Source organism: Plecotus auritus (genome assembly GCF_963455305.1).
Source record: "Plecotus auritus genome assembly, chromosome: 8".
NCBI classification, from domain to species: Eukaryota; Metazoa; Chordata; class Mammalia; order Chiroptera; family Vespertilionidae; genus Plecotus; species Plecotus auritus.
In genome coordinates, this window is record NC_137782.1 from 138,444,385 (window position 1) to 138,455,802 (window position 11,418).

Genomic DNA, 11,418 nt, shown 5'->3' on the forward strand with positions numbered 1-11,418 from the left:
CTGTCATTATTTCTTCTAATAGGTTTTCAATATTTTGCTCTCTCTCTTCTTCTGGCACCCCAAAAATTCGGATGTTGGTATGCTTAAAGTTGTCCCAGAGGCTCCTTACACTATCTTCATATTTTTGGATTCTTTTTTCTTTTTGTTTTTCTGGTTGGGTGTTTTTTGTTTCCTCATATTTCAGATCTTTGGTTTGATTCTTGGGGTACGTTGATCTACAGTTGAGTTTCTGTATATTCTTTATTTCAGACAGGGTATGCTTAATTTCTGACTGGTCCTTTTCCATTTTTTTTTTTTTTTGGCATTCTTATTAAGATCCTTAAAGGTCTCACTAAGTTCCTCAGTGGTTTTTAGAAGATTATTGAGTAACCTTATAAATGTGGTTCTGAACTCCATGTCGTCCAATAGTTTGCTTTCCTCCATTTCTTTCATTCGTGACGTGTTTCTTTGTCTCAGCATTTTGCTGCTTCCCTGTGTTGATGGAGTGGCTTTGTGTGGTAGGTGACCTATAGGAGCCAGTAGCTCAGCCTCCCCAATCACCTGAGGTGGACGCCTTTGGTACACCCCTTTGTGGGCTGAGTGCAAAGTCTTGGTGTAGTTAAGCCTTGATTGCTCTTGGTACACTGGGAGGAATTGACCTCCAGGCCAGTTGGCTGTGAGGATCAGCTGTGTCTATGATGAGAGAACTTCTGTGCTGGAGACACCATTATGGGGCAAGACTTGCTTCAGTGGGGCTTTGGTGCTCACTGAGTCTGCCCCCCCGAGTGTGTCCCTTATGGATCTGAGGAGTTGTAATCTGGATTGTCCTACTCTGACCCCTGGGTACCCTGGCTCTTGGATCTCCAAGGAGGTGCTAATTTAGCCTTTGCCTGAGGCCACCCAGCAGGAGCTACGGAGAGACCTGCAGATTCCTCTTCTTTGTTTGGGTTTTGGAGGTGCCCAGATGAGGCCCAGCTGTGAAGCAATGCAAGCTGCTGTTGGGCCTTGGGCCTTCTTTTGGGTGGTCTGGGTCTCTCTGACTCAGCTGCAATTTGTTAGGTAAGTTTAGTTTTCAAAGGACCAGGCCATTCATATGCAAAAGCCTCTGCACACAGCTTGGATGGGGCAGAGTCTCAGGGTGGAGCAAACAGCAATGGCTTCCTGTCATCCCTGCCCTAAGAGGCCCCTGGGTCTCAGTGTCTCTTGGTAATCGCTGCAAGTCCCTCTGAGAGAAAGCCGCCCTCGAGTTCTTCCCACTGCCAGACAGTTCAGTTTCTCCCCATATGAGTCTGGGTCCCCAGAGTCTCTCCCGGAACTGGAGTTCAGAGCAGTTGGGAGCTTGTGTCTCCCTGCGGATTAAAAAAGCCAGTCACACGCGCACCTCTGTACCTCTGCACTTTACTTCCACAGCTACTCTGAGTCTCAGTGTGCTTTTCTCTTCCCTTCTAGTTGTAGAATTTCCACTTAGCCAGCCTTCCTGTGGTTCTGGATGATGTCCGTTTTGTCTTTTATTTGTAGTTTTGAAGTGGTTGTGCACGGCAGCAAGTTCAGGTGTTAGTTTACCTATGCTGCCATATTGGTTTCTCTATCCATTCATCTTTCAATGGACTCTTAGGTTGTTTCCTTTCTTAGCTATCCTATCTAATAAAAGCATAATATGCAAATTGACATCACTCCAACACACAAGATGGCTGCCCCCATGTGATCAAAGATGACTGCCCCCATGTGGACACAAGATGGCCACCATAAGATGGCCAGCAAGGGAGGGCAGTTGGGAGGGACCAGGTCTGCAGGGGAGGGCAGTTAAGGGCAAACAAGTTGGCAGGGGAGTGGTTAGGGGGTGATCAGGCTGGCAGGCAGAAGCAGTTAAGGGCAATCAGGAAGGCAGGCAGGCAAGCAGTTGGGAGCCAGCAGTCCTGGATTGTGAGAGGAATGTCCGGCTGCCCGTTTAGGCCTGATCCTACCTGGGTCCCAGATTGGACAGGGTGCAGGCTGGGCTGAGAGACACCCCACCCCATGCACAAATTTCATGCACCGGGCCTCTAGTTATAAATAATGCTGCAATGAATGTAGGGAGCAGATATCTCTTTGAGGTAGTGATTTTGTTTTCTTTAGATATATACCCAGAAGTCAGATTGCTGGATCATATAATTCTATTTTTAATTTTTTGACAAACCTCTATACTATTTACCTAGTGACTGTACTTACATACATTCCTACCAATAGTGCACAGGGTTTCCCTTTTCTTCACATCGTCATCAGCATTTATCTCTTATCTTTTTAAAAAATATATATATTTTATTGATTTTTACAGAGAAGAAGGGAGAGGGATAGAGAATCAGAAACATCAATGAGAGAGAAACATCGATCAGCTGCCTCCTGCACACCTCCAACAGGGGATGTGCCCGCAACCAAGGTACATGTCCTTGACTGGAATCGAACCTGGGACCCTTCAGTCCACAGGCCAACGCTCTATCCACTCAGCCAAACCCGTTAGGGCTCTTATCTTTTTAATAGCCATTTTAACCAGGGTGAAATATCTCATTGTGAAATATCACCTAATGATTTGCATTTCCCTATGATTAGTCATGTTGAGCACCTTTTCATGTACCTGTTGGCCATTTGAATATCTTCCTTGGAAAAATGCCTACTCAGTCCTTTGCCAACTTTTAAATTGGATTAGTTGGGTGTTTTGTTGTGTTTTGTGTTTGCTATTGATTTTTTATTTTGGTGCCAAAACCCGGGAACGAATGTTTGCTATTGATTTGTATGAGTACTTTATATATATTTGAATATTAATTCCTTATCAGATATATGATTTGCAAATATTTTTTCCCATTCATAGTTTGCCTTTTCATTTTGTTGATTTGTGTTTTTTTAAATGAGTTTATAATTTTTAATCTTATCTGTAATTACTGAAAGGATCTTCTTTTTATCAGAAAACCTAAATTTACACTCAGTTTAACAGTCTTTCCATTAAGAGAAATTTGTCAATTTCAAATAATCTTTGCCTTAGTACTGATAAGGGAGAGGTTCCTAGGGGTGACATAGCTTAACAATAGACAATCACTGGAGGCTACAGGTCATTGAGGACTAGGGACATGTATTATGGGTTAATCTACACATTATAATTTCTCAAAGTTATGGGGACCTTTTACTTACTGATTTGGATACAATTTATGTAGTGCTTGTCATTTTAAGTGGTGGGTTTCTTTTAACATCTCAGTTTCAACTTTAGGGGGAAAAATTATAAGCTGTTTTATATTACTTAGTGTAAAGTGATTGACTTTGGCTCAAAGCAGCTAACTGCAGGTTTTTATGTCCTTTTATGTGGTGGGTATTGACCCAGATTTCCCACTGGCATCTTATATTCATCTTGCTCCAAACTAGATCCTCCTCTTTGATTTTCTTTTTTGCTTGGACCACTATTTAGGATGACTGGGAACCACTGTTCCCCCCACTCAATTGTCACTGAGAGAACTGACAAATTTTATCCCTATATCATTTTTGGATCTGTCTTTCTCCACTTCTTATGGTGAAATGCCAGGTGAAACCTCTATTATTTCCTATCTGAGTTAATATAATGGTTTGACTTGTTTGCCTGTCCTATTCTTTGCAAAGCCACCCATTATATCTATATTTTGCTGTTATCATTCCCTTGCAAAAATGTTAACCCTGGATAGGTAGTTAATAACCCTTGATAATGGTGGCAGTCATGCATTCACTGAACCATTCGTTCTCATTGTCAGTGTATGGTATTAAGAGGTCTTGTCATTGACTTCTGAATAAAATGCTACAAGCTTGTTAGTCCTATATTGCAGAGGAAGAAACTGAAGTTCAAAGAAGGCAAGTAATTCATAAAATTTGCAGATATTAAATAATGGAACTGGGATTGGAACCCAAATCATTCTGCTTCCAAACACTCAATACAGAGCTGTCCTGCTTTCTCTCAGAAGATAAACCGCTGTAACATGGTATACAGAATCCTCTATGACCTGACCCCTGTTAACCTCTTTATTCATCTACCACTGTGCTCCCCCTCATGTTGAACTTTATACACCCTTTTACTCTCAGGCCATACCAGACTACTGGTTTCAAACTTGAAATCTTTATTCATGCTGTTTCTGAACATCCTTAGAGCCTCTTCCTATCTTTCTTCCTACTCTTTTAAGTCTTAGTGTAAAATCACTTCTTGCATTGTTTCCCCTGCTTGGGTTGGTGCCCTTTCCTCCATGTTCTTTTATTACCCTTTGCATACCTTTCTCTTTGCTCCTACCATGTTGTGTGGAAATTATTTTAATGATCTCTCTTCCCTTCCAGCTAGTTACTTTAAAAATATATATTTTTATTGATTTCAGAGAGGAAGGGAGAGGGAGAGAAAGACAGAAATATCAATGATAAGAGAGAATCATTGATCTGCTGCCTCCTGCATGCCCCACACTGGAGATCAAGCCCACAACCCGGGCATGGGTTCGACTGGGAATGAATCTGGACCTTCTTGTTCATAGCTCTTCGCTAAAACACTGAGCTGGTCTCTTTTTTATTTTTTTAAATATGTTTTTATTGATTTCAGAAAGAGAAAGGAGAGGGAGCGAGAGAAGCATCAATGATGAGAGAGAATCATTGATCTGCTGCCTCCTGCATGACCCCCACTGGGGATCGAACCTGCCCCTACCAGGAATCGAATCCAGCTGTGATTTCCTGGTCTATATTCACCCACTGAGCCACGCCGGCTGGACAACTAGTTAATTTTAAAGGGAGTGATCAAACCTTTATAATCCCGACACCTAGGACAACATCATAAACAGAGGAGATGTTAGTAAACACTTGTTGAACCAAAACTGAACTGTTATGATCAAATTAGCCAGATTGACCTGTCATTTTCTTTCTGGGATTAGCCCAGGCTGAGAGCATTACCCTGATGAATTAGTGATGAGTCTCAACATTAACAAGCAGTTTTGCCCTGTTGTGAATTCCCACTGTTTCTAAGCACCAGAGAAAATGTGGCAAAACAAGTGGTGAGTATGAAATTAAACCCATAAATAAATTTTAAATGTTGAAAACATAGGTTAGTTTCATAGCTGATATTTCTTCTATCACTTTTGGCTCTCACATATGCTATTCCCTTTGCCCAAAATAACTTTCGTATATACCCAATACCTTCCACGAGGGCTTGTCACAAAGTGAGTACTTAGTAATTATTAAATAAATGAAAGAATTACTATAAACTTACAGTTATAAAAATTATAAAAAGTAAGCATTTTTTCATTCAATCTAGGACCTAGATTCTAGGTGCTAATAGACAAACTTTCATCACTTGTTATTTTATTTTATTTTTTTTCATCACTTGTTATTTTGGTTTCATGAAAAACAATTTTTTTTACAGGATGTTTAATAGTAAAATAAACAATTATGAAGCTATTTTAACTGTTCCTTTTATCTCTTTATTATAATTCTTTTGCATGGTGAAATGCAAGGGGGAAATGTTTGTTTTAGTTAACAATTACGCACTATTCACCTTGATATAAAATATTAAAAGGTATTTCATTATACAGAATGACTGGCAGTGCTCACCATTGCTTTGGTTTTGTTCACAGAAATTAGTACTTTTTTCTTGCAGTCTATTTTGCTGTGACTGTTGGTGCTAATTAACAGCTGTTATATAATAAATTCACTCACAACTTTAAGCATTACCCATTTGTAAGTGTTAATTGTGGTCTTGCTGTTATTGAATTATCCCAACAGTAGGCCTATGATCCAGTACAGAACAAACCATGTTATCCTGTTTCTTGGAAATCACTGCTTGCTGAGTAGATGTTAAATTAAATTCTAATGCAGATTCAGGTGAAGGTTTATGAGCACTAACTTTGATTAGTATTTAATCTATTTTGCTTAAATCAGAATATGCCATTCTTTTTAAAAATATATATTTTATTTATTTGTGAGAGGAAAAGAGAGATAGAAACATCATTGATGAGAGAGAATCATTGGTTAGCTGCCTCCTGCACGCCCCACACTGGGGATCCAGCTTGAAACCCCGAATTGAACCCGGGACCCTTTAGTCCACAGGCTGATGCTCTATCCACTGAGCCAAACCGGCTAGGGCAGAACATGCCATTCTTAATGCATTCAGTTAGGTTTGGGATTTCTTTTTTCTTTTTTTTAAATATATTTTTATTGATTTCAGAGAGGAAGGGAGAGGAGGAAAGGGATGAGAGAGAATCATTGATCGGCTGCCTCCTGCATGTTGGACCGAGCCCACAACCCAGGCATGTGCCCTTGACCGGAATCGAACCTGGGACCCTTCGTTCCGTAGGCTGACGCTCTATTCACTGAGCCAAACTGGCTAGGGCAGGTTTGGGATTTCTTTACAGTCGTTGGAGCATAGCTCTCATCTTCGTACTTTGCCGTGCCTTTCAGTTCCCCCAAGTCTGGTCTGTTGGCATTGAGAGCCTCTGGATGTTCACTTCCTTTTCTAGAGTGTTACACTAGGTGCATTTAGCAGCAGTTAAAGTGTTTCTTTTTTAAAAAAAATACATTTTATTGATTTTTTACAGAGAGGAAGGGAGAGGGACAGAGAGTTAGAAACATCGATGAGAGAGAAACATCTATCAGCTGCTTCCTGCACGCCCCCTACTGGGGATGTCCCCACAACCAAGGTACATGCCCTTGATCAGAATCGAACCTGGGACCCTTGAGTCCGCAGGCCGACGCTCTGTCCACTGAGCCAAACCCGTTAGGGCTAAAGTGTTTCATTTTCAGTTTTCCAGAGTGTCAGAAAATGCACTGCTGATAGTTTTATCCATTGTAATCAGTTTTTACTATTTTGATTTCTCCCATGGAACGTTAGACTCCATGATCCCTCATTAACTGGAGTACCTGGATGGGGCAAATATCTGGCAATAGCATTGCTGAAGCCAGGCTTTAGGCTACCTTCAAAGTCCAGGAGGACCCCTACCATTTAGATAAAAGCAGCATGGTGGAGTGGAAAAGACCCAGGAAAGGGTCAAGAGACTTGGTTTTGCTGCTTACCATTCTTGTGAACCTTAAGCAAACTGCTTAAACTCAGTGAGGGTGACAGGAACATCTTGGTTTCTTTATTTGTTAAATTGGGAGGTGAGACTGGGTGCCACTAGAATTGGGCCATTCCTAGTCACTTTGCTTTTGTTGGAGGTCCAGATGGCAATTCTTGGCCCTAGCTCATATCCACTCATAGGTGCTAAAAGCAGACTAACACCAAGGCCCTAGTGTAAACCCCAGTTATCTTGTGGCTCCGTAAAGCCAGTGGTCTCAGGAACTGTGACAACTTCCGACTTGCTTCCAGTATGAGAGGGTCATCATAATTCCCACAGATCCCAAAGCCAGGAAGTACCTTTCTGGAGATTTGAACCCAGTTTTAAATTCATGTGTGTGTTTTTTCTGTATCTATTGCTTCCTCTACAGAGTAAAGATAACAGCACTGATGATTGTATTATCTGTGATGGAGTAGAGATATGGCTTATAAAATGCAGAAATTACAGTAGGCACATAAAAAAACCCTCTGAAAACTATCACATGAACTTCTTTTTTTTTGTTGTTTTGTTTTGTTTGTTAATCCTCACCTGAGGACATCCCTCCGTTTACCTTTAGAGAGAGTGGAAGGGATGGGGAAAGACAGAGAGAGAGAAACATTGATGTGAGAGAGACATATTGACTGGTTGCCTCCTATACCCGCCCCAAACAGGGCTGGTGATCAAGCATGCAACCGAGATATGTGCCTCTGACTGGAATCGGACCTGGAACCTTTTAGTCCATGGACTGATGCTCCATCCACTGAGCCACAATGGCTAGGCCTCATGTGAACTTATTTTCTTACTGATTTTTCCAGATATCCTTAAGCAGTCATAAAATAGGCACAGTGTAAAGAATAATTATATATCAGAATTCAAGTGGCCACCACCCAGGTTAACAGAGCACTGCCAGCACCTCAGACCCGATGTGCTTCTCCCGGGTCAAACCCTCTCCCTCTCCCCTAGAGGTAACCACCATTCTAAATTTTGAGATAGGCATTTCCTTGTTTTTCTTTGCAGTTTACCACCTATGATTTATCCCTATATATAGTTTAGTTTTGCCTGTCTGGGGGCTTTTTGTAAATGAATCATATATATATATGTGTTTATATTATAATATATATATACTAGAGGCCCGATGCACGAAGATTTGTGCAAGAATGGGCTTTCCTTCCTCTGGCTGCTGGCACCACCTTCGCTCTGGCCCGGAGCCGCCTTTCCGCCTTCCCATGCCACCCCCGGCCACTCGGTGCCTGCATATGCAAATTAACCCACCACCTTTGTTGGGTTAATTTGCATGCTCACTCCTGATTGGCTGGTGGGTGTCACAAAGGTATGGTCAATTTGCATCTTACTCTTATTAGTGTGTGTTGTGGTGTATAACTAGAGTTTATTCATTTTCATTGCTTTATTTTATTCTTTTGTATGAATAGACTACAATTTACTTATCCATCCTACTGTTGATATTTGGGTTGTTTCCAGCTTGGGGTTGTTACAAACAGTACTATTCTGAACATTTTTATACATGTCTCGTGGGGCACATGTAGAGTTTCTCTGGGTATATACCTAGGAATGGCATTGCTGGTCAGAAGGGATGCATATTTTCAGCCAACTGTGATTACTGAGTTTAATTTTCACTGGAGCTTTTAACACATACATTTTTAATGGAAAGTTAAAGTCTTTTGTTCTCATCTAAAAAGGTTTGTCTTTCCTATAGAAAAATGCAAGAATGGCAGCAGAAAAGCATTATTCTAACACCCTAAAAGCACTAGGAATATCTGATGAGTTTGTTTCAAAGAAAGGCCAAAGTGGAAAAATATTTGAGTCCTTCAGCAATCAAGAGATGAAAAGTTTCACTGAAGATAAAGAAAGGTAACATATATAAAATGTCTGAATGGTATACCTCTGAAAAAATTCTTACCTGCAGGAAAGTAAAAATTCTGTTCTATAATATTTTAAAAGGAACTTTACCTAATGAAATACATGTGAACTGTTGTAAAACATATTGATATCTTTGATACATTCAAATATTACATGATGATGAAATATCTTGTTTTTAAGCAGAATAATTTAAGTCCTGACTGGCATAAATAATGAATATAATAACATGCTTTCAAGTGAAGTTTAAAGAATAAACCAAGTTTTGAAATAAATTAGTTCTCAGAGGAATATTTACTTTCCCAATTGGCACTTTTATAGTTTTCTTGATAAATTGGAGCTCATACACATGAGGAAGACTGACTTCATGATGACATACATTGCAAAGGGTTTGTTTACCTTTAAACCAAATCATTTTTCCTTTGAAAGATTGATACATTTTTTCCTCTAGCTTTAATGAAGAAGAAAATATAGAAGAAAGAGAGAATGGGGAAGAAAATTGTTTTACTGAAACCAACAGCCAGGATTCTTGTAAGGAAAATGAAGCTGAAGAAGAAAGTGGAGAAGAGAAATCTGTTGAAGAATAAAACACAACCAGCAGGGCCTCCTTTCTGTGCCTGTGCTGTTATTTGCAGCATCCGGTGTTAGCAGCTTTGCTTGTTTTGTTAGGAACATGGATGGGAAGGAACCCTTCTGATGTGTGCAGTGCTCTTCAGCAAAGTTATCTGTAGCCAAAAAGGCAAATCCAGCTGATAAGTCATTTAGTCAGAGTAAGGCTTTGCCTATTCAGTTTGTTTAAATTGCTACATGTGTTCTATTTGCAACTTTGCTCTTACTTGTATTTTTTAAAAGCAGTTGAGAATCACAGCTGTCACAAATGGATTAGTTATTATGTTATTATTTTTGGTAGAAAAAAATGGCTTAGCATTGAGAGCAGAGAAAAGGATTGTCCTTTGGTGATTTGTTTGGAAAATTTTTTCTGGAAAGCATGAATCAATACATATTTTAAAATTGTGCTGTTTGCCCATTCTTTTTCTCTGCAATACATCTCACAAAATGAACCCTCACAGTTGTTTTACTAGTTAAGTTTCTTATCTGAACCATTTTTATTTTTAATTTTTAAAATCTGGACCATTTTTTTTAAAGTAAAATATAGAAAAAAAACAGGTACTTGCAAATTTACATTTATTTCTGCACTGAAAGTTTATTATTAAATTATCTACCCTATTGTCAGTTTTCTTTTTATCTTTAGTTTTATTCTAAATTATTTTTGACATAGAAATTATTAGAAGTTTTTATACTTATTTTTTAACCTTGTGTATTATGACAGATAGAAATAATTATAGCATTCTGAATTATAATCTTAATAAATATCAAGCTGGTTTTACTTGAGATGAAATTGTGCATAATAACTTGTCTAAGGCAAGTCTCCAAAGTAATTCAGGCTTACCTCTTTAATACTAGAACCAGAGTGTTCAATTTTTTACATATTATTGCAGACACCCTTTGTCTTTCTGAGAATGATGTTAATTTGATTTTATGACTATCATTTTTCCTCTGTAAGCAAATTTTTTGTTATAAAAATTTAAACCAGTCATAAAGATGTGATAGAGTGAGACATTTTCTTTTATAAAAATAATCAACTTATAAAGAGGATTAACTAATAAAGGTATATAATAGCAGTATTTACCTACTGGAAATTTATGCTTTAAATGAAGAAATAAGGTGATTTTTCCTAATTAAGGGCAAATATTTATTTGCTATTCCTTTTTTATAGTTTGTGTTAAACTATTTGTCACTACCATTAGATTGTAAACTCTTTGAGAGTTGGCATAATTTTAAAATCCATCTTTGTATTCCTTTAATATTTTGCACAGGATTGTGCATATCATAGGTACTTAATAAAGGTTTGGATGAGTAAGTAGATGAATATGTTTTTATTTTATTTTTTATTAAATTTATTGGGGTGATATTGGTCAACATGAACATATAGGTTTCAGGTATGAATATGTTTTTTAATTATACTTATAGTTACTTTAAAATAAATACACATGGGATTAAAAACATTTCCCTTCCGCCGAGACCGGTTTGGCTCAGTGGATAGAGCGTCGGCCTGCGGACTGAAAGGTCCCGGGTTCGATTCCGGTCAAGGGCATGTACCTTGGTTGCGGGCACATCCTCAGTGGGAGGTGTGCAGGAGGCAGCTGATCGATGTTTCTCTCTCATCGATGTTTCTGGCTCTCTATCCCTCTCCCTTCCTCTCTGTGAAATATCAATAAAATATATATTTAAAAAAAAAATTAAAAAAAAAAAAAAAAACATTTCCCTTCCAACCTATTGAGAACCTGTGAAACACAATCCACAAATTGTAATTTTTTAATTTATTTTTTGGTAAAAGAACATGTGGTAAATCACAGAGGTAGAAAAAGTAATTCCTAGAAGAAATAGGCTTAGGAAATTAGTTATAGAGGTAAAGGAAGGGCCCTTGGAGCTTGGAAGCAAGGAAGCTAAT

The 11,418-nt window shown here is 38.8% G+C and overlaps 1 protein-coding gene across 3 annotated transcripts in view; it reads left to right on the forward strand.

Annotated features, from left to right (window-relative positions):
* The window catches only part of FAM161A (FAM161 centrosomal protein A), a 32,375-nt gene extending 21,543 nt beyond the window's left edge, over positions 1–10,832 (forward strand). For all 3 annotated transcript variants that reach the window (XM_080686034.1, XM_080686035.1, XM_080686036.1), the window contains 2 exons: positions 8,746–8,900; positions 9,358–10,832. In XM_080686034.1, the coding sequence (XP_080542160.1) occupies positions 8,746–8,900; positions 9,358–9,493 (291 nt within the window). In that variant the 3' untranslated portion in view covers positions 9,494–10,832. The remainder of the gene's footprint in view (positions 1–8,745; positions 8,901–9,357) is intronic.
* The last annotated feature ends 586 nt before the right edge of the window (positions 10,833–11,418 follow it).